This window comes from Polypterus senegalus, chromosome 1 (genome assembly GCF_016835505.1).
Source record: "Polypterus senegalus isolate Bchr_013 chromosome 1, ASM1683550v1, whole genome shotgun sequence".
NCBI lineage: Eukaryota > Metazoa > Chordata > Cladistia > Polypteriformes > Polypteridae > Polypterus > Polypterus senegalus.
In genome coordinates, this window is record NC_053154.1 from 229819841 (window position 1) to 229844929 (window position 25089).

At 35.0% G+C, this 25089-nt stretch overlaps 1 protein-coding gene across 1 annotated transcript in view; it reads left to right on the plus strand.

The window, feature by feature from the left end:
* dock1 (dedicator of cytokinesis 1) overlaps positions 1 to 25089 on the plus strand; it is a 710521-nt gene that overhangs the window by 88140 nt on the left and 597292 nt on the right. Inside the window, exons 16-20 of the mRNA XM_039774569.1 lie at positions 3871 to 3969; positions 7097 to 7169; positions 11920 to 12023; positions 13172 to 13355; positions 23464 to 23561. Coding sequence (XP_039630503.1) covers positions 3871 to 3969; positions 7097 to 7169; positions 11920 to 12023; positions 13172 to 13355; positions 23464 to 23561 — 558 coding nt within the window. The remainder of the gene's footprint in view (positions 1 to 3870; positions 3970 to 7096; positions 7170 to 11919; positions 12024 to 13171; positions 13356 to 23463; positions 23562 to 25089) is intronic.

The following is a 25089-nucleotide window of genomic DNA, read 5'->3' on the forward strand; positions in this document are numbered from 1 at the left end:
TCACGTCCTGTCACATGTGCTCAGGGTGAACCTGTTCTCATCTGTGAAAAGCACAGGATGCCAGTGGTGGACCTGCCAATTCTGGTATTCTATGGCAAATGCCAATCGAGCTCCACGGTGCTGGGCAGTGAGCACATGGCCCACTAGAGGACGTCGGGCCCTCAGGCCACCCTCATGAAGTCTGTTTCTGATTGTTAAGTCAGAGACATTCACATCAGTGGCCTGCTGAAGGTAATTTTGTAGGGCTCTGGCAGTTGTCATCCTGTTCCTCCTTGCCCAAAGGAGCAAATACCAGTCCTGCTGATGGGTTAAGGACCTTCTACAGCCGTGTCCAGCTCTCCTAGAGTAACTTCCTGTCTCCTGGAATCTCCTCCATGCCCTTGAGACTGTGCTGGGAGAAACAACAATCCTTCTGGTAATGGTACGTATTGATGTGCCATCCTGGAGAAGAAGGACTACCTGTGCAACCTCTGTACGGTCCAGGTATCGCCTCATGCTACCGGTAGTGAAACTGACCATAGCCAAATGCAAAAATGGTTAAGAAACAGACAGAAAGGATGAGGAGGGAAGAATGTCAGTGGCCTCCACATGTTAAACCATTCCTGTTTTGCTGGTTGTCTCATTGTTGCCCCTCTAGTGCATCTGTTGTTAATTTCATTAATGCCAAAACAGCTGAAATTGATTAACAACCCTCTCTGCTACTTAACAGACCAGATCAATATCCCATAAGTTTCATTGACTTGATGCTACACTCTGATTAAAAAGTGTTCCTTTATTTTTTTGAGCAGTATATATATATATATATACTATATATATATATATATATATATATATATATATATATATATAAAATAATAATAATGCAAAGAGTATGTGATATGTGTTTCGCCCTAATTCTGGGCTCATCTGGCGTACAAACTCACCGCACCCTCTCTCGGGGAATCGAACCTGGGATGTCAGCATTAGAGGCGAAGCGTGTGGTTTGCAACTGAAAGAATGCACCGTGGTGGATATTTGCCGGCTTGCAGACCAACCACAAGTGTTACCTGGTAGGTAACCACCCATACAATCAGATTGTGATTCAGACTACTAATGCCATATATATCCAACTTCCCTTGTAGGTAGAAGGCTGAAATTTGGCAGGCTTATTCCTTACAGCTTACTTACAAAAGTTAAGCAGGTTTCATTTAGAAATTCTACACGTAACGGTCGATAACAGTCGATAAGGTCCGCTATTTTGAACTTTCTTATTTATTGCCACATCTTCACGAAATTTGGTAGGTGGCTTCCCTGCGCTAACCGAAACCAATGTACGTACTTATTTCGATGGTATGACGCCACTGTTGGCCGCCATATTGAACTTTCCAACGTCACTAATTTTCCAACTTCCTGTGTAGGTAGAAGGCTGAATTTTGGCATGCTCATTCCTTACAGCTTACTTACAAAAGTTAAGCAGGTTTCATTTCGAATTTCTGCGCATAACAGTCATAACGGTCAACAACGTCCGCCATGTTGAACTTTCTTATTTATGGCCCCATCTTCACGAAATTTGGTAGGCGGCTTCCCTGCGCTAACCGAAACAAATGTACATACTTATTTCGGTGGTATGATGCCACTGTCAGCAGCCATATTGAACTTTCCAACGTCACTAATTCTCCAAATTCCCGTGTAGGTAGAAGGCTGAAATTTGGTACTTTTTTCGGTGTTATGATGCCACTGTCGGCCGCCATATTGAACTTTTCAACAGTCTTTGTTACTTATGGGCCCATCTTCAAGAAATTTGGTACGCGGGTTCTCAATGCTAACTGAATCCTATACATATATATGTCCATAGCCTGCAGCTCAGTCACCGTGTGAGGCGGCATTTGGTCCCCCATCCCAACGCCTCCCACTTTGTTGGCTGCCTGCCTATATAAGGCCGTCCGTCGCTCCAGTCTCTACATTCCCTTCCTTGCTTCGCCACGTGATTCACGTCTCCCTGCTGATAACTACAACCTTTTTATTTAATCCACGGCTTCTTCGCTGTTTTATTGTTCCTTTATTACGATTATAGTTATTGTGTAGGTATTTTAGACTTACTTTACATTGTTCAGGCACCCATTTCCTTTATCATTCCAAACGTACTCGCATTAACATGTCTATCGAGGTGATCACCATCGATCAAAGAACTGTCACTTACCGAGTGGTTTCCATGCCCGGAGATGGCACCTATCTTTTCCATTCTCTTTGTTACATATTGCACGGTCATATCAGGCTCACTCTTGATATCTGGAGAAACATTGTATCTTATGTATTGAATGACTGGGACAGGTTCAAGGTGACGACTGATGACGGTACAGGAGATAATTATACTACACAGGAGCACTATAAGAGTGAAATGCTTAAGCCCTTCACCTATGCATCTGCATGTGAGTTGATAGCTGCCACTGAATTGTTCGGTTGTCGCTTTCAAGTGTACCAAAATGGCCATATATTTTACACCTTTGGACAACCGCCAATGCCTCTTAAACATCTTAGATTCACAGGTGACGATTTCAGTAGTGGACACTTTGATGTTTATGAATGTTTAATCTCTCAAAAGCTGGACGTGAAGTATCGATGAAACTTGTTGTATACTTACAACGCTTGACAAATGCCGAATGTCACTTCAACACAAGTCCTACAAATACTGTCGTATTACTATTACTACTGGTAATTGAAACAAACCATGAAACTCAAACCGATTATGACAGCAGAAATCCAAGCTGTGAGATATGAAACAAGATTACTGTTCACATGGCCAACTGTACGTTGCATGCTTAAGAGTAAGCTCAGCGCACAGCTTGGTCATATTAAAACCGGAGGGCCGAATTCACAATGTGGTATACAAAGAGATACTTAACAAATAATTATTGGTATATTTTCCCTCAGTTTAAAAAGGTTCAATTTTCTTCTTAATAAAACTTTTAAGTCAGTACTTCGACGCTGCAAAGTGCAGGTATTTTGCTATATATATATATATATAGATATACATATATATATAGATATACATATATATATAGATATACATATATATATAGATATACATATATATATAGATATACATATATATATATATATATAGATATATAGATATACATATAGATATATATATATATATAGATATATACAGTATATATATATATATATATAGATATATATATATAGATATAGAGATATATATAATGTGTGTGTATGTATGTATGTGTGTATATACAGTATATATATATATATATATATATATATATATATATGACAGCAACACTCATAACAGTGACAAAACAATTACATTGATGATCATGTTACGTTATTTTCAAGATGTTTCCTTTTCTTTTTCATTACTTCTTTAACACACTACTTCTCTGCTGCGAAGCGCTGGTATTTTGCTAGTATATAATAAATTATATATATTAAAATGGCAGATTTAATAAAACTGCTGTAGAAAATAATTTTAAAAATTACTGACCAGGCAGTTTATCTACGATGCAAACTTGCAGGCAGTTTGTCCAAATTTTGGTTTTCAGGTAACTCCTTCCTGTTTTTGTAAATGTGGTTTCTTTTTGTCTGTCAGTCTGTATTTATTCTAATAATAATTAAAATTTTTGTTAATTTTAAACCAGAATGTTACATTTTGTCTGTAAACAAAAATGGAAATAGAAAATGGAATTGCTACTTGTGCTTGGACAGCTTTTGTTCAGTTATGTGTTGGTCTTCATTTTTAAACATATGCTACACTCTCGGAAAATGAAATCAGTTAAATGGAGTGTTGATGTTATTCTGGTGTTCTGTTATTTTCATTTTTGCTAGTGGTAATTGTTTTATTTTTCACTTTTTTTTTTTTTTGCGCTGAAGAATGTTATTTTCCCAGGAGCTGGAGATGAGGGCATATCTGAATATAAATCTGTGGTTTATTACCAAGTAAAACAGCCACGGTGGTTTGAAACTGTTAAGGTAAGCCTTTCCTCTAGAATGTTTTCTAGTAGGTGGTTTTAAGGACACATCTAGATATTGTAATATTCACATATTTTAAACTTAAATTATTAGAAACATCCATCCATTACACAACCCACAATATCCTAACTACAGGGTCACGGGGGTCTGCTGGAGCCGATCCCAGCGAACACAGGGCGCAAGGCAGGAAATAAACCCCCGTAGGGTGCCAGCCCACCACAGGGCGCACACACACACACACCCCAAGCACACACTAGGGACAATGTAGAATCGCCAATGCACCTAACCTGCATGTCTTTGGACTTTGGGAGGACGCCGGAGTACCCAGAGGAAACCCATGCAGACACAGGGAGAACATATAAACCTCATGCAGGGAGGACCCGGGAAGCTGCCCTTATTAGAAACATGTAAATCATTGTTTAGACCAGCATCTTAATTAACAGCACTTTGTTCTCATTTTCAAAAAACACCCAGCTGGTGAAGATGTTTGTAGGATTCCATTTTGTAATATTCAAAACAATATAGTTACAGGTGCTGGTCATAAAATTAGAATATCATGACAAAGTTGATTTATTTCAGTAATTCCATTCAAAAAGTGAAACTTCTATATTAGATTAATTCATTACACACAGTCTGATGTATTTCAAATGTTTATTTCTTTTAATTTTGATGATTATAACTGACAACTAATGAAAGTCCCAAATTCAGTATCTCGGAAAATTTGAATATTGTGAAAAGGTTCAATATTGAAGACCTCTGGTGCCACACTGTAATCAGCTAATTAACTCAAAACACCTGCAAAAGCCTTTAAATGGTCTCTCAGTCTAGTTCTGTAGGCTACATAATCATGGGGAAGACTGCTTCCCCTGGCTGGCTGTTCACAGAGCTCTGTGTTCAAGCACATTAATAGAGAGGCGAAGGGATATGGATGTGGTAGAAAAAAGTGTACAAGCAATAGGGATAACCGCACCCTGGACAGGATTGTGAAACAAAACCCATTCAAAACTGTAGGGGAGATTCACAAAGAGTGGACTGCAGCTGGAGTCAGTGCTTCAAGAACCACCACGCACAGACTTATGCAAGACATGGGTTTCAGCTGTCGCATTCCTTGTGTCAAGTCGCTCTTGAACCAGAGACAGCGTCAGAAGCGTCTTGACTGGACTGCTGCTGTGTGGTCCAAAGTTACGTTCTCTGATGAAAGTAAATTTTGCATTTCCTTTGGAAATCAAGGTCCCAGAGTCTGGAGGAAGAGAGGAGAGGCACAGAATCCAAGTTGCTTGAGGTCTAGTGTAAAGTTTCCACAGTCAGTGATGGTTTGGGGTGCCATTTCATCTGCTGGTGTTGGTCCATTGTGTTTTCTGAGGTCCAAGGTCAACGCATCCGTCTACCAGGAAGTTTTAGAGCACTTCATGCTTCCTGCTGCTGACGAACTTTATGGAAATGCAGATTTCATTTTCCAACAGGACCTCGCACCTGCACACAGTGCCAGAACTATCAGTACCTGGTTTAAGGAACATGGTATCCCTGTTCTTGATTGGCCAGCAAACTCGCCTGACCTTAACCCCTTAGAAAATCTGTGGGGTATTGTGAAGAGGAAGATGCAATACGCCAGACCCAACAATTCAGAAGAGCTGAAGGCCACTATCAGAGCAACATGGGCTCTCATAACACCTGAGCAGTGCCACAGACTGATCGACTCCATGCCACGCCGCATTGCTGCAGTAATCGAGGCCAAAGGAGCCCCAACTAAATATTGAGTGCTGTACATGCTCATACTTTTCATGTTCATACGTTTCAGTTGGCCAATATTTCTAAAAATTCTTTTTTTTCATTGGTCTTAATTGATATTCTAATTTTACGAGATACTGAATTTGGGACTTTCATTAGTTGTCAGTTATCATCAAAATTAAAATAAATAAACATTTGAAATACATCAGTCTGTGTGTAATGAATGAATCTAATATAGAAGTTTCACTTTTTGAAGGGAATTACTGATATAAATCAACTTTGTCATGATATTCTAATTTTGTGACCAGCACCTGTATAGTAAACTGTAAATATTCTACAATAGACTGGAGTTCTGTGCAGAGCTGGTCTCTTACCGTAATGCTGTCAGAATAGGCCCTAAAATGTGTAAGAAAATTGGTGTGTATAAAAAATGAATGTTAATAGTAGTTTCTATGTAGTCAGTAGTACAGTATTATGGCTTTGGTCATCAGCCCCAATAGAAAAAATTTATTCCGGCTGCCACAGCCTTTACTTAGTTACAGTTAATAATATAAATGACTTTTTATGTGGATATCATGGTAATTTATTAAGTTGGAAAAACAGCAGCCTTAAATATTGTAAGCAATAGTTTTACCAAAAAAAATGTAAAATGAATAAATGAGTTTATAAAAATTAGTTTTTAAAGCCACTTTATGTAGTATCTTATGATTTTTCAAAATGTCACATGAAACATGCAAAGAACGACTTACAAAGCTGGGTTTAATATGGTAAAGACAACTAAGGCTGTTGTTGTGTGACTGAGCTACACAAATGTCCACATTTTAAAATGGCCAAGATTCAGTCCTGGCATTTTTTTTTTTTTTTTGCTCATACTTAAATAATAGATTTATTATTGGATTTAGGGTGATTACCTGATGATGCAGACCACAATTTATGTGCAGTTTTCAAAGTCTTCCTCTGTATGCTTAAAATTTCTCTTGGTACTCAATCAAAAACATGTATACTGTATTATGCTTGTTTGTCACTCTAGATTAGCCTAGTATGTATGTTTTAGTGTGTGTTTGTTACATGCACAGCTGCAATTGTGTAACACACACTTTTGCTGCCTTACACCTAGTGCTATCAAGATAGGTTCACAGTTTTTTGACTTTGTATTTGAGAAATTGAATGCAGTAAATGGGAGGATTGAGAAATTGGCCCAAATTGCATATGCTCAAGACTGATTGAGGTAAATTTATACCATGAATAAATCATTTTGCAAGTAAAAATGAAACTTTTTATGCAAGTTTGAAGTTTCTTTGTGAAATAAAATTTGAGGTGCTCTGTTTGAAATGTATAGTGATTAGACTGAGGCTTTACCCCATACAAAAAATTATTTACTTATTTCCTTATTTATTAGGTGGCAATTCCCATTGAGGATGTGAACAGAAGCCACTTGCGTTTTACATTTCGACACAGATCATCACAAGACTGTAAGTGTAAAATTATTATTATTATTATTATTATTTTTTTTTTGGCTAGTCAGTATTTATCTTAAATATACACTCACTGGTACACTTTGCTAGTACCGGGTTGGTCCTTTTGCCTTCTGAAGTGTTATACCTCTTCATGGCATAGATTCAACAAGGTGCTGGAAACATTCCTTTGGGATTTTGGTCCATATTGACATGATAGCATCATGCAGTTGCTGCAGATTGTTTGGCTGGTAATCCATGATGCAAGTTACCCATTCCACCACATTCCAAAGGTTGTTGTTTTGGATTCATCATCTGAATGTTGTGGCAGAAATCGAGACTCCTCAGACCGGACAACATCTTTCCAATGTTCCCATGCAAATTGTAGCCCTCGGTTGCCTGTGCATAGCTGATAGATGTGGCACACAGTGTGATCTCCTTTTGCTCTAGCCCATCTTCTTCTAGGTTCAATGCATTGTGCATTCAGAGTTGATCGTCTCCATAGCTCAGTTGTAACAAGTGGTTATTTTAGTTCCTATTGCCTTTCTATTTGTTCCAACCAGTCTGGCCATTCCCCTGTTACATGAACAAGGCATTTTCACCCAGAGAACTCCTACTCACTGGATATATTCTGTTTTTCTGACCATTTTCTGTAAACCTTAGAAATGGTTGTGTGTGAACATCCTAGTAGATCAGCAGTTTCTGAAATTCTCAGACCAGCCTGTCTGGTACCAACAACCATGCCACATTCAAAGTCACTTAAATCACCTTTTTTACCTATTCTGATTCTCAGTTTGAACGGCAGCAGGTTGTCTTGATAATGTCTACATGCCTAAATGCATTGAGTTGCTGCAGTGTGATTGGCTGATTAGATATTTGTATTAACAAGCAGTTGAACAGGTGTAGCCAGTAAAATATCCGGTGAATGTAGTTAATCAAATAATGGTAAAATAAGTACCTACAAAAGAGACGATATAAAAAAGTAAGCTTTCCCAGTTTATTTACTTACATTATTTAGATAAAATTAATATTTTATCAATTTAATCTCTTACTCTCTTAGAGATTCAATTGATACATTTACCTGTTGGAAGAGGTATGGTTGAGATATTTAAGTTTATAATGCTTTGTTGCAGGAATCTGACCCGACCTAGAAGCAGTCCTAAGGAAAACAAATCAGTTAAATTACAGACACAGGCTGAGTGTTTCTTTCATGTATTTGCTTGATACCGATGTTGTGACAGTACTGCTAGGCCCTGAAACTGTCTACTTGATCAATTGTCATATGCCATCTAATTTATTAATGAAACCATACATTTGTTGCTACTGTAAAGTCAAAAATGTAACTTAAAGCAAGTTTGCATGTTTTTTAATATACCTACAATGTATATTATGTTTTAATAACACCAGCGCATGTTTGTCTTTTTTTCAGTAATAAAGTGTTTAATAAAGTGTACACATTAAAAAGATTAACTAATGTGTTTTTATTTTTTTCTTCCCTGTGTTAAATTCAATGAAGAAAATAATGATATTTTTAGGAAAACGGATGTGTACTGTGTCATTTTAGAATTGTTACAACAATTTTTCTATCACTCAGATGATGTTAGAAGTAGTTAGTTTTGCTACTTTTTGTCAGCAGGCTTTTAATGATAGTCAGCAATAACAAGGAACAATCCTAAAACAAATGACATAAATGAATAATCCCAGTAAGTAAATAAGTAATTAATAGCAATAACAATCTGCAAAAAAGTAGTCTCTTCCTTACCACTCGCACACATTTTTTATATCTGTCCAGTCCAATCCTGCAGAAAAGAATAGTATGAGAAGTAAGTTTGACTATGTGGAACTGAGGTACACACCAGAAAAAATCTGAACAGATCATTTTATTTTCCTTTTTAAATTTTGTTGTTTGTATGAAAAACATAAGACATCAGAGAGGCAGTTCTTTCTTCTGTTTGTGCTGTCCAAAACAGGTATGCTCATTGGTTATCAAATCTTGCATAAACATGAGCTTGCTCCATGATTAAGAAAAAGTCAGTGCTTATTTTATGAGGATGAGTTGCAGAACAGTCTTAACAAAATCACTTTGAATGTTGAACTACACACCTGATGGTCTCATTGGGCCAGATGTGATTCTCAAATGAGAATACACATCTGTGGAAATCTTTGTGCTGCAAAGACTACTTTTACAGGTGTTGGAATTCTGCCTCCTAGAACACCTATCCTCAGTTTCTCAGTTCCGTGCAATTTAAACCTCTGCTGAGGTAGAGAGGGCAAAAGATGCTGAACAAAAGACTTGGCGCTGAGAGAAAGTAAAAATTAAAAATCACTGTTATCCATTCAAGACCTCAGTAGCACAAGGTAACTGAAGCCTAGTAATTAATTTGCATGTTATAATGAGTGCTGCAATAGTGGAGACAGACACAAATGCACATTGAGAAGGTGGATGTTGTGCAGCCACATTTGTGCATCTGCTTGCTGGTGTTGTTAGGCGGCTGTATTGATTTGTGGTTTTTGAATATTTTAATGTGGATTTCCTGTGTCTCTTCGATTATTAGCTGTCTTAATGAAAGTCCTTTTGATGGAGTGTGACACACCATATACTTCAAGTGCATATTTTGCAGTTCATATTTTTATGAATATAAAGCAGAGGTTTTCACTGGCGCAAGTTAACAGATAATGATCCTAAGTCCATTTGGTGTTTCTTTGTTCAGATACTTTGTTCTCAAAACTGTTTTCACACATTCTAGTGAAACACTTTATATTGCAGTTACAGTCTGTGAAGCTTCAGACAGGTAACCTCTTCTGCCAACATAAAATAAGCCTATTGAGAATCAGTGGTCATTCAACTATTGTCTTTTTGAAGAATATTGTTAGTTTTGCTGGTGGTCTTTTCTGCTTGTGCACCTTTGCTATCCTTTAGCGAGACTGAACTCAATGCATCTTTCAATTCCAAACTCCAATACAGGTTGTCTTCTGATGTTAAGGTGTGACACTAGATTAATCTTTGGAGTAGATGAATCACTCCAGCTTTATGTTTTGTGCCATAGCACACATGTATTGTGTGATTGAGGCTCGGTTAATTCTTTTTGGGGCTGGGTTACTGTTGTGTGCCCTGATTTTAATAAACATTTATAAACATAGACTCTGGTCTAAAAGTCAAAAACCTTTACCCCATTCAAATTAAAAAATGTATTTCAACGAGGCTATGAAAGCTGAGTAGTACCAAGAGATGCATCAGTGCATCTTGCATCATCAGATGACTTGGCCACTGGTTGTATTGATGTTGTTCTGTCTAGCCTTGGGTAAATCATCCTTTATCACTAGAATCCCTGAAGCCTATGAAAAAACTTGTAATGCTGGTCCATCTTAAATTCCTTTGCACCTCTCCATTAGTGTCTTTTTAAATGTGTCAATCAGCTCAAGCAGGAAGCAGTTTGTTGCCTCATCCCCCTCCAGAGCTCATCTTGTTGGGATGGGGGAATTCTCCCAGCTCAAGTCTTGTTTATTTGCGTGTGAGGTGCCTGGAATTGTATAGGGTAAATAATATATCGTTATTTGGAACATATGCACTTCACGTGTGTTCCGTGTTTACAACTCTCTGTGTAAATGTAGGATGACAAGTGTTGTAAGTGCAAGTGTTGAACACATACCTAAAACAGAAACTCTTTTCATGTTATAGTACTAATGACAAAATTTTGACATGAAGTGGATAATGTGTGAAGGCTGAAGTCCAAATGTCAAATAAGCACTTTCACAAAAGGTACATGTATAACAAAACCAATGCTCTTTTATTCAAGAATATGACCGAAGAAAAAGAAATTGGGTTTAGGCACGATGCTGACAAGACTGCATGGGTGATGCAGCAGTAAGAACCTCTGACTAATTATAATCAAGAGGTTGTGGGTTCAATCCTTGCTGCTTACCAGCGTTACCGTTTTGAGTAGTGAGCTGCTCTTCTTGTTACAATCAGTCATCTTCACAATTATACACTTCATGTCAACATTTTGTCAATTATTAGTATAGCATAAAAAAAGTTTGTTTTAGTTATGTGTTCAATATTACTTTCCTCTCATTTTCTGTTATCCTACATTTGCACTGATCGTTCTAGACGTGGAACTCACATGAAGTGTATGTATTCCAAATAAAGCTATATTATTTCCTCAGTACAGTTCCATACATCTTACTCCCAGATAAAGTGATTTCGGCTATGAGAATTTTGCATCTGACTTGACTACAGCATCTTCGGTGGGGGATGGGATAGCAGGCTGCCTGTTGCCAGTGCTGATTGACACATTTGCAAAACATAGACGCTGATGAGGAAGGTGCAAAGGAATTTAAGGTGGTCTAGCATTGTGATTATTTTCGTAGGCTTCAGGAATTCTAGTGTTAAAAAGGCTATGTCGAAAACCCCCACGATTATCCACCTATTTTGTTACATTAGTTGAAGTGCATCTACCTCAGCAAATTAAATTTAGGGCCTATTTAAAATTTATCACAAACAGAGGTGATATTATTACTAAAAACTTCCAGTTATGCAATTTAAATAGCTTAAAACTTAAATACCGTGTATTTGTTTCAGACAGAAATTATTCCATAAGGTGGTATTTTAGTTTCAGTGCTGAACAGTATTCTGCTGTTCCATTAGATTGATGAAAAGCTGACCATAGCTTTTGTGTCTGTTTAGCCATGACTAACAGTAATGCATAGTAATACCTTCTTTTTGACAAATTTGTTTCCTGTATTTATTTTCCTACCTTATGTTTTTTAGCAAAAGATAAATCAGAGAAAATCTTTGCCTTGGCATTTGTAAAACTGATGAGGTATGATGGTACGACACTGAGAGATGGAGAACATGACCTTCTAGTTTACAAGGTAAAACTTAAAGAATATTAAGAATTCTGCATATAATTTATACTAGTGGGAATTATTGTTGGCTGTTTTCTTGTATTGCTTTAGGTGGTAGCCTGGGTTATTAATTCTTCCAAATACGGTTTTGTATTAACTTTTGTGCTTTACTATTACTTATTCACTTATAGGCCACTTCTTTTTTCCAGCAACACCTTCCCATCTTCACAAGTGGCATACCAAGGCACATTTTTGAGTCACCCAATATTGCTTTCAGAATGTGTCAAACACAGTTCCCTGAGAGACCTACTGTCTTGAGTTTTTTAATTGTTCTTCATAGTTCTGTTTAATAACACTCATTTGCTTTAAAAAAACTGTGACTTTTACATAGAATCTTGCTATAGTAGTGCTCATGGATTTTATCCAATTTAGTCTTTCTTTGATTATTTTGACCTTTATTTATTAACAATGAAAAAATTCTATGTCTAATAAAGGTGCAGAATACATTGTGAGGTAAACCACCTTATGACAGCTTACTCTGTTTAAAAAAAAAAATACAACCCAAATATTGTTTGCTGCTGTGATTGTGTTCAAAACTTTGTACATGTGGACCAGTGTAGAATGGTGGTTTATAACCTTTGTTTTGGATGTGGTTTAGGTTTTTCAGTTTCAGTTTTTGAAACAATTGCTACATACAGTCTTTCACAGTGTTTTGAATATTACTTATATTTGCATTTTCTAAAAAAAAAAATAAATATCAAACTTCTTTCTAGTTTTGATATTGGTTACTTTTTACCTGTTTTTTGTTGCATATTTACATAAATGATTGGTGCATTTTTCAATAAGTGTGTAATACAGACTACTGTATATCGCGAAATGTTAAAGTTATCCTAACCCTTCAGTACCTTGGTTCAGCTTCAAAGCTGCAACAGAAATGGAATATCTGTTATTTTGTTTTGCTTTGTAATGTATGTTTTTGTGTCACTTTATAGTGGTGCTCATTGTAAAAGATCATGTATCAAATTAACACTGATTACTTATATTCACATTTTATTTAAAAGATATAATTCAAAGTGATGTGTTTTGTACTTTTCCTGCGTATCAGCAATATATATACGAAATACTATGTTATACTAATTTTTGTAATACTTGTTTATTTATTTATTTAAATAAAGGCAGAAGCTAAGAAATTGGAAGACTCCACGACATATCTAAATTTACCTGCCACCAAGATGGAGTTAGAGGAGAAGGGATACACTTCAACTGGAAAAAGTTTGCAAAGTCTTGGATGCTGCTCAATTAGTAAAGACTCATTTCAGATATCTACTTTGGTTTGCTCAACAAAGCTTACTCAGAATGGTAATTTATATGTTTCTTAGAATATTTTAGCTGCTTCTATTAGCATTCTCTTCACCTCATAGTTTATATGTCAGTTTTGTTGTTTACATTTTGATAATAGTATGTAACTTTCATACAGAGAGAAACTTGCAGGTTAGATCACAAATACTATTTCTTGGCTATTATGGAGGAATTCTGTATAAATTGTATTTTTTTTTAATGATGAGAGAGAGAAAGGGGGGTTGGGAGCATGCACTGATTTTGCTGCACCTACCACATGTCTAACCACCTCAGGATCCCAAATTAAGACCAGAGCACAGCCATGCAATGGATGACACCTCAGTACCCCCCTAGTTCAAATGGAATGGAACTGTGTGAGGTATTTTATAGTGGCTGGAGTGCCAATCCTGCCACCATACCCCAAGTTCTCCCTGCAAGTTGGACAGGACGTGCTTGGAGTGCTAGAACAGGTTAATGTCATACCCTGGATGGAGCAATTACAGGTTAAGGGACTCGCTGAAGGGTTCAACTGAGTGGAATCACCTCTGGTATTTAAAGGATTCAAACCAGCAACCTTCCATTTGCTGGAGCAGATTCTTAGCCTCAGATCCACCACAGTAATCCCTCCTCGATCGCGGGGGTTGCGTTCCAGAACCCCCCGCGATAGGTGAAAATCCGTGAAGTAGAAACCATATGTTTGTATGCTTATTTTTATATATTTTAAGCCGTTATAAACTCTCCCACACTGTTAATAAATATTCTCTGCACGGTATATATACAGTAAACCCTCATTTATTGCAGTTAATCCGTTCCAGACTCTACCGCGATAAATTAATTTCCACGAAGTAGGATTCTTTATTTATAAATCTAATATGTTTGCAGTTAGAGCATTGAAAACCTTTTTATGACCTTCTAAATATGTTTTTTTAACATTATTAGAGCCCTCTAGACATGAAATAACACCCTTTAGTCAAAAGTTTAAACTGTGCTCCATGACAAGACAGAGATGACATTTCTTTCTCACAATTAAAAGAATGCAAACATATCTTCCTCTTCAAAGGAGTGCGCGTCAGGAGCAGAGAATGTCGAGAGAGAGAGAGAGAGAGAGAGAGAGAGAGAAAAAAGCAAACAACCAAAAATCAATACGTGCTGTTGGGCTTTTAAGCATGAGAAGCACCGCGATAAAGCGGCAGCAAAGAAGGGAGCAATGTGAAGATAGCCTTTCAGCATTTTTTAGAGGAGCATCCATATCCGCTAAGCAAACAGCCTCTGTGCAAACAGCCCCCCTGCTCACACCCCCTCTGTGAGGAGCAGAGAATGAGAGAGACAGAGAAAAGCAAACAATCAAAAATCAATACGTGCTGTTAGAGCTTTTAAGTGTGCGAAGCACTGCGCAGGTATATTATTGAGGAGTTTTATTTAATACGTAATACGTGCTCTAATTAGGTAGCTTCTCAGCCATTCGCCAATAGCGTCCCTTGTATGAAATCAACTGGGCAAGTAAACTGAGGAAGCATGTACCATAAATTAAAAGATCCATTGTCCGCAGAAATTCGCGAACCAGCGAAAAATCTGTGATATATATTTAGATATGCTTACATTTAAAATCCGCGATGGAGTGAAGCTGCGAGTCGAAGCACAATATAGCGAGGGATCACTGTACTATAAGTTTTAGTTTGGCTGGAGTGCCAATCCTGCTACCAAACCCCAAGTTCTGCTTAGAGTGCTAGAAGCTGGTTAACATCATATCCCGGATGGCGCAATTACAGGTTAAGGGACTCGCTCAGGGGCCCAACTGAGTGGAATCACCTCTGGCATTTACAGGATTCGAATCAGCAACCTTCTGTTTGCTGGAGCGGATTCTTAGCCTCAGGTCCACCACTCCGCTCACTGAACTATATAGTATATGTTTTAGTTTAAGTCCAGTTTTATTGTCATATGTAAACTGTTCAATCAGATTTTTATGTTCTTATATACAAAGTATAGGGAAAGTATTGGAATCCTCCAAAAATGTTGTTTTGAGATTTTAATGAATCTCGATGTTTTAGACTTCCCTGAGTCTGAAAATACAATTTTTGGAATTATGTCTGTGTATGTAAACATGATAACTTAAATATGCTTTCACTTAGGTCAGCCAAATTTTGCATACAAGTTTTGGTACAAAATGTAGATTTCTATCAACTTTTGGGCTATTTCTGCTAACCAGAAGTGGTACTTCACCTTTTATATTTCTTCTTGTTATTTGCTGGTCTTGCACGGAGTATTCATGTGCGAATCAGGAAAGTTTCGATTTGCATAAGGTTTTGCAAAAGTTACACTAATATTCGCAGATCACTGCCATTTTATTTTCAAAAATAATTACTCCTGTGCGAAGTGGCAGGTGAATTATTGTCAACATAACACAGACACCTGAGTAAAAACTTATCACTTGTGATTTTTCTGTCCATACGGTAAAAGTTTTGTTGACCAGCCCATTCTGACAGATACATTACATCCAGAAGTAAGAGTAGCGCTACTTCAAAATAATATTACTCAAGTAGAAGTAAAAAGTAGTCATCCAAAAAATGACTCAAGTAAGAGTAAAAAAGTGTTTGGTGACTACTCAAAAGTAAATAAATAAATAATTAATTTTTTGTAAATGTTGTAATAAGACAGACAAAATATAAAATAATGTGCAAATTCTACTATTTCCAAATAATAAAATAAAAAATGAGTAAAAATAAATAACATCTTTACAAAATAAAGATGCACAAATAACACAAAGTACCAAATCTCAGTTTTCACAACAAAGCTTTTGAAGCCAGTACCTACAGTAGGTAACATGCATGTTTGAACAATGCAAACTACTTACAGTGACAAGATATACTGTACACTGCCCTCTAAATAGCACAGCTGATAGAAAATATTAGAACAAGGCAGCTTGTGCACATACAAGAAGTCTCACTTTACCATGACTGTCTGTGCAAGTCTGGTTAAAAAGTGCTTGTTCTTCACTCAGTGAAGTGATGGTTAAGCTTCAGCAGGAGTTGGCTCTCAAGGTTCTTATAGTGAAGCTGTGACCATTTAACAGTGAATAGGAGCCCTGCATGACTAAAAAGTCTCTCACAGGCTGCTGATGCAGGAAGTTTGTGTGTGGTCATGTGACTGCATGGCTGTGTCTGATTGGTGAAACTGAGTCATGTGATTATTGTTGCTACGTCTTGATTGGTGAAATGGAGTCTTGTGATTATTGTTGCAACGTCTGATTGGTGAAACAGTCATGCAGTAGATCCACTGGTGGCTTCTCTCTGGCAAAAATATAGTGTATCTAATGTATAAATGGAAAAAAGTAACGAGCCGAGTGTTGCCCAATGTAACGGAGTAAGAGTAGCGTTTCTTCATCACAAATGTACTCAAGTAAAAGTAGAAAGTACTGTATTGTGCAGTAAAACTACTCTTAGAAGTACATTTTTTTTTAAAAAAGTTATTCAAGTAAATATAACGGAGTAAATGTAACTTGCTACCACCCACCTCTGATTACATCTTGATATACAAGAAGTGCAAAGAAATAGGGCAGCTCATCATAATGGACATCAGACTCGTATGCAGCCAGGAATTTGGCATAGTGTGTGTTGCTGTATTAATTGTTGTGTACATACTATATCTTGGGCTCAGTCAGAATTACAGCTAACATGCCATTGTTCAGGAACAGACTGACATTCTGTAAAGGATTATCTGTATCTAATACTTCTCTCTTGAGCCCCAGAGATCCAGTGAATGAAAGCTACCGAGCAAATTCAAAGCAAAACCATCACCTTGGTATGCTTCACTTACACTTGAACCAGAATCTGTAATGCTGTCCCTGTCAGCTCCTAAAGAAGTGTCACTGTTATCACATTGTAAATCAGTTTCTTCTTCACATGCTTTACAAGCCCGTATTCCGCTTGCTCTGTCACTGCAAATGCTGTGCAAACAAAGCCGCCAATCACTGTATGCATGCATGCAGGTGGCTCATGGTGGATGACTTTCTGCTTTATAGTTAAAAGTTGCAAGAGTTAAAGACTAATGGCAAGAATATGTATTCAAAAACAAAACATGAAATTCTTATTAATATATTTTGATTAATTTTGTGACCTCTGCACCCCAGGTTAGACCTTGTGTAAGTCCAGTTAGACAAAAACTCAAAAATGTTTTAGTAAAGTATTATTTTATTTCAGTTAGTTCTCTTTCCAGCTACTTTAATAGTTTTGTTTAGTTTTTCATTTCGTCTGTTTTTTTTACATTATTTTCATTTCAATTTACAAAATTTGTTTTTTTATTGATAGTTTCAGTTTTGATATTAGTTTTTGTTAACTCTAATAACCGTGATAGATACTGAGTTGTACTCTAAAAGTAGTTCTCTGGCATAAGAGTTTTATCTATCCCGGGTGAAAATAAACATGACAAACATTCAGGAGGTGATCCACAAAATCTAAAAGTTATGTTTAATGTTTTCCAGACTCTAGCACCATGGCTTATATTGTAATGAATAATGGATAACATTTATTTATTCAGTTATGATATAGTTATCCACAGAGTCAGGGTAATGATTTTCTTTCCTGTGTGCAATAGTGTCAAATTAAATTATAATATTTTATCTTAGATAGAAACATTACAGTTAATTAAATATTTCTTTTATTATAAGGTCTCCTGACACAGGGGGTGTTCTGTAATAAAACATACTTTTGTAACACTTTAAAATAGATGACCTTTTCTGTCTGAAAATTTCACACTTCAGAAGATACTGTTGAAACAAACTATGTTGCATAATAATCAAGAGACCACAGAAACCAACTAGACAGTTATTTAATTACTTAAGTAACCCCAGAATATCAATGAGGGTAGTTTTGTATACAGTTTCATCTCAGTAACAGAACATTGTTTTTTCTGAATTTAAAGACAAATAATTCTCATTTATTATGTTTCTGAATTATACTTTCTAAAGGTAACACAAAGACAAAAACATTTTTTCCAGCTCTGGAATACTGTAATCTAAATGGAGAAGAGACAGAGCACTGTCTCCAAATTACTGTATGCACTGTAAACAATTTTTATATGTTAAAAAAAAAAGATCAATTAAGAATTGTACCTGACATAATACAACAGAAAACGGTGCCTAAGAGTCCACCTACATAAGCAAGTATGTGCAGCAAGTCCTTACAATGGCATTGTACTTGCTTTTGGCCCTTTTATGTTCTTGAGTAAAAGTGCACTTATTTTCTTATAACACTTGTAAAAATTGTTTATTTGATATTTGGACTTCACATCAAGATTTTGTTGTTATTGCAATAACATGAAAAAAGGTTTAGTTTTAGTTTAGTTTGTGTTCAACATTTCTTCCCTTGCATTTCCTGTTATCCTACATTGAGACAGAACACACATGAAATGTATATATTCCAAATAATGATATATTATTTACCCTATACAATTCTAGACACCTCACTCCCAGGTAAACCGACTTAAGCTGAGTCAATGGGGGATGGGGGAGCAGGCTGCCTGCTGACAGTGCTGATTGACACATTTGCAAAACAAATCGTGCTGATGAGGATGTACAAGGGAATTTAAGGTGGCCTGGCATTACGAATATTTTTGTAGGCTTCAGGGATTATAGTGTTAAGCTTTGCTTTTTTCCAGTATTATGTAATGTATTTTCATTATAATGCAAGAGAATGTGTTGCATCATTTAACAATAACCTTCTTATAAATGTAATCAGTTTACTTTAAGAGGAGATGCTTTAATAATATAAACTGCATATTATATAGTGTAGACACTGTTTGTATCATACATAATTAACAATTAGTCTTTATTAATTTATCTATGATTAAATATATTACAAATTTCTCACTGCAAAGGATCTTGAGGTGTGCAAATTTCCAGTACATTGTAGGTTTTCTCAGAACATAGCAGTACATTATTCTGTATTTTTGACTTAAATGGTTTTAGGGGATGGAGAGTTTCTTTTACAGAGGTGAAAGTGAAAAAAAAATTGAAAGGGGTGTACCAGATTGTGGGTGTCTGTGCATGTTTGTTCTGTTGTGTTCTGGTATCACATTTAAGATTGTTCCATTCCCCATGAAAATATAGACTTATTTTTATCCATTGCATACCTTTGCCTCTTTAAATACAGGGTAGAGGCACATATTTTAGTTTTACTAGTGCCAGATTTAGACAGATATATGCAAAATAGTAAAAATAGATTTGTAAAAGATTATATACTGTACATATAGTCTCTAAGTGCTGTGTAACTTGGTTTAGTGTTATGTATGTCACTGTATTTATTGTAGGCTTGCATACAAACCTTGAAAAAAATTTAATTTTGTAGGGCTTTTCACAAATTAAACTAAAAAAATGTGTGCATTATACAAAGAAAATTAAAAGGAAGAAAAAAATAATTTAATTATCATAAGAGTTTTCACTGGATCACTACATTTTTCATATTTATGTACTGTAATTTAACCTTGATATCCCTGCATGAACATACAAGTTGGGTACCATGTGCTATGAATGCAGGGTGTGGAGCTGCGGGGAGCTTGGAAGAATAAACTGTGTTTTAAAATAAGATGATCCAAACACATGCCTCCAGCATTTTTTCCTCATGGAAAGTATACAGTAAATGTAACAGATTTATTCATTAAGGGAAAATCATGTTTAGTACAATTAATTGGTAAAAATATTCATAGTCACCTCATGTTTGTATGTGAGATATCCTTGTATATAATGCATTATTTCTTGGTTAGCTTCATATTTGCAATTCAGTGCAAAAATATACAATAGCTGAGAACTGATTAAACTGTTGGTGCTGCATAGTTGTACAAGCAAAATTCTCTGAATATTCCCATTAAAACAATGAATTTTCTATTCACACTTTTTCATTTTCAAATGTTTTAATTGTGTTGCAAATCTTTTCATCTATACCCAAACAAATCACTGTATTGGTTAGGTGATCTTAAATGAATTTTAAAATTAAGGGATGTTGTTTCTAACATGATAATGTATTTTTCTTTAAATGTGAAGGATATATTATTTCACATTCACTGCCTATGACCTCCACAGGTATAATCACACTCTTGTGTATAGTCTTTGTACGAGGTGTTTGGGTTTTTTTTTCCAAACTATATTATCTTATAATCTAATGTATCTCTGAAAATGTAATAATAGTTATTGTTGAAGATATTTCCTTTCATCTTAACAGTATTTTTTAATTAATTAGTTATAGATTTTTAAAATCTACATTGTGTCCATTTGCTTGAAATAATTATAGTTAAAACTGTATTTCCTAGTTGTATTTTATGGTTTAGCACATCTATGTTGCCAGCTCAGCAATCTCATCAATGCACAATATGTTCATAATATAGAAAGGGACCTTTTCTTCTTCTGACATATTCTTTGGGAAGATTAGTTTCCTTTTAATAAAGACTGACAGGGTACATCCATCTCTGGAAGCATTAGACTCTCTGGATCTCATTAAAAAGTGTAAGTTCCCTTTTACAGTAATTGCTTTTCAAGGAAGTAGTTAATCTCTTACTGCATAGTCAAAGCATCACTGTGGGTTAAAATTTTCTGTGATGGGCAAACAAAATCGTGAAATGCTGCCCTTTGTTTATTTATAAAAAAGTCATAATGTTCTGTATCTTGTCTTTGGCTTTAGCTTAAAGTTGAGGCCAAGCTAAATTTTAAGTGTAGTATGCTTTTTTGCTTTGATCTTTAAACATTTTCTTAGTGCTTTTAAAACATATATGGTTACTTTTGAAGAGTACTTTTTGTTATTAATTTGCTAAGCCACCAACTTTTGACTAATTTATTTAAAAGGTAAAAAAGAAAAGATTATTAGACTTGTATGATATTTTATTATTTGAGCTCTGATTTTGTCATAGTTGCCTTTCTGTATCTGATTAAGTTTTATAATTACCGATGTTTTAGGTCTTTGGAAGATTCCATTAAACTGCATTGTGGAGTTGAAATGACTAAAAGTTTAAGTGCCTATACTTGGACAAAAATAAAATTACCTTGTTGTAAAATTAAATTAGAATAAATACATATTTGGGTTTTCTTTGTAAACTCCACCAGAATTCACTGATTCTATGGAGGTTTACATGAAAATCATCTGTTTGAAATTATAAAGCCTTAAGTAGGGAAAAATCAAGTTTAGAGAAAAAAATAGTCCTTTCTAAATAAATATATAAATACTGATCTTCTTTCAGTATATGTTTTCCCAGTGCGTCATTTACAGAAAAATGTTTTTGAAATCTGTTCATGTTAATGGATGTAGGCCCACTGAAGGTTTTATATTAGTGCATGGAAAAGATCCTTAAGCTACTATGGGAAACAGTTCTGCAAATTTCGGACAGCTTCCTCATTCAGATTTGACCCCAAAAAACAAAACTGTGGTCTTTACAGTTTCAGTGTATTTATTTAACTTGGCCCCCTCCCTAGATTCTAGTGACATTCAAGACCTTATTAAATGTACAGTAAGTGTTACTATTTTTTTTTTTTTTATGAAATAAAATAGTAATAAACATGAGCACTGTGATTTTTATTTTATATTTTGCCTTCACTCCCTGTGTGGCAATTGGTGAAAGTAATGGTCTCTCCTCTGTCCAGCCAAACTCTGGCCCCATTTACACCTGGAATTAATGTAAGTTGTCGGTGAATTGTTAATGATTAGATCGCTTTGGACAGTAGTATTAAAACACTTATCAGATCGCTCTAACCATATTTAGTTTTTGTACTCTGTGCCAAACATTGATCGATAATGTGTTTTTTTGTACTCCGCTAAAGCACCATCATTAAGTGTGCATTCTTAGTTTACAGGTGTATAATGTGTTATTTTCTTCTTTACAGGGTGCTCCTTCTTTGAAAGCTGACAGTGAACTTCATTAAATGAGACTCCAAAAATGCCACTTTACATAAACTGTATAATTTTATCTTTACCCACTACATTAAATTGTTTAATTAAATCTCACTAACACAAACAAAAAAGAAATAGTAATAATAATGTTTCTTAACACACATTTGAAACACATTTTACCAAAATCATACTTTTTGCCACTGGGCTAGGGCAATAAATTTAATTTGCATGTGAAACCCTAAAAGGCATGTCATAAATGAAAAGAATGTAATAATTATTTTTTTTTTAGAATTTCTAAGATAAGCATAGTATGTCATTAAATTTGAGGTATACAACTCTGAAAATGTAATGCTCACCTTCACTACAAATCCCACTCCCTGCTTGAAATTTTCCTGAGGGAGTAATTGTTCAGATATAGTGTATGTATGCCATAATTCAGTCTTGTTTAGAATTGCAAATCTGAAACTTTTTTCCTAGGTTCAGGACATATTAAAATCTATTTCTGTGTATTTTCTAGACAAAGTTAACGTTTGATCTTTATTTACAGAAAAATAAAATCACTATTTTTTTTAAGGCCCAATGTAATGCACTGTTAAAGAAGTTAAATAATGTGAATAAGTCTAAATAATAAGTATAAGACAATATGTATAAAATATATTTTGGTGTATAAAATATCAGTTCTAAAAAGTGTTTTGCATTTTAAAATGTGCAAATATCTGGATATATGTTTTTAGTTCATGTAAATCTAATCTAATAAGAATAACATTTTTAGTTTTTAATTATTCAGTTAGCAAAATAAACCTTTGCTGTGAGTCAGAAAAAGCCACACATGAATATTTTAAAGGTCTCCTAAATGTGCAAAACAGTTTCAGATAAAAATTAATTTTTTAGCATTTGATTGAAGGGTGTTTATTTAAAAAAAAAAAGATTAGTTATTTAGTCTAGTTTGATTGACACTGTACAAGTGAGAGCTGATCGACCATGTCATTGTATTGTCTATAGGATGTTCAGAGATCTTTGGAAGACTTGTTTGTGATTATACATAAATTCTCACAGCATTGTGCATTCAGTTATTTTGGAAATTACCTATTTCTACAATAGGGTATTAGTAAAAATTGTTTGTATTTTTGTTAAAGGTTAACTTGTATTAAAATTATTTATAGTTAAATTTTAAAATAGATTTATGTATCTTTTAATCATCCTTATTAAAAGTCTGACAAATGACCTTTAATACATTATGTTTTCATTTTTTTTTTCTCTAGTTGATCTTCTTGGACTTTTGAAATGGCGTTCCAACACCAGTTTACTACAGCAGAATCTAAGGCAGCTGATGAAAGTTGATGGTGAAGAAGTAGTTAAGGTACTACTTCAACTTTAGTCATTTACTTTTAATTTCACTTAGATGTGATGGATGAATGCACTAATTATTTCTTTTAGATTACTTGTTAATACAATGCACCTTAACAGTCATTTAACTGTAGTTTTCTCTGACATAATATTGGTTACCTAATTAGAATTTAATTCATGTTTATAACTGATGCTTTTTAAAAATGTTTATCACTCAGTGCTGGTTTAAAAATAAATGAATAAATGCATAAATAAATACAATTATTATTACTTTTTTCACTCTAAGAAAGCCATCGAACGCATAATATATACAGGTATCTTAAGAATTTATAGACGGGAGAATTTTTGTAGCTAGCCTAACAAAATAATGGCCAGCAAATATAACTGTACTGAAATTGAGAGATTATCATTGTTGATAGTGTCACAGTATCATTATGGAGTGCAGGTAGACAAAGTCGGAGATAAATTGAATGTCAGATATCTTCAGGATAGTTATGCCAATCTAGAAATGTGTTGTATGTGGTACAAAATCTGAAACCTCTTCCCTTGATACAATATAACTCACGTATTTCTGAGTTATTAAACAAATTATATTTACCCATTGAAGAAAGTGACTGCACATTTTATTATGAATTTATTTAATATTAAAATTGTTTTCAGCAATTAATGTAATCAGATTGACAAAAGAATGACTAGTGTATTTTCTGCTTTCTTCTAAATTGGCATGAATTCCTTTGCACTGTGATTCAGGTTGACATCTTACTAATGGCTGTCAAACTAACCAGTGTTAAACAGCTGTCCAGTGATGAGATTTTTCAGTTTTACTGTGAATCACCTGACCCTACCCATCTTTCAGTTCACTTGTTTATTCTAATATTATTTAAATTCATTTGCAATACTTATTTGTTATTAATTAAAACTGCTGTTTTTCTAAACACACCTTTATAATAAGCAAGAGCGTGATTATGTATTACTTGTCTGTTTTATTAATTTATTTGATTGTTAAAAAAAAAAAAAGGTGTTTTATTCTCGAAAGGTAAAATTTCATTGATCATCATTCTTCATTTAGTGCCGTGTTTCATATGAAGGTTTGGTTTTCTGGTGCCTTCCTGATGACATACAGTGCATCCGGAAAGTATTCACAGCGCATCACTTTTTCCACATTTTGTTATGTTACAGCCTTATTCCAAAATGGATGAAATTCATTTTTTTCCTCAGAATTCTACACACAACATCCCATAATGACAAAGTGAAAAACGTTTACTTGAGTTTTTTGCAAATTGAGTTTTTGTCAAATTTATTAAAAAAAAAAAAAAAAAATTGAGAAAGCACATGTACACAAGTATTCACATTCTTTGCCATGGAGCTCAAAATTGAGCTCAGGTGCATCCTGTTTCCCCTGATCATCCTTGAGATGTTTCTGCAGTTTAATTGGAGTCTACCTGTGGTAAATTCAGTTGACTGGACATGATTTGGAAAGGCACACACCTGTCTATATAAGTTCCCACAGTTGACAGTTCATGTCAAAGCACAAACCAAGC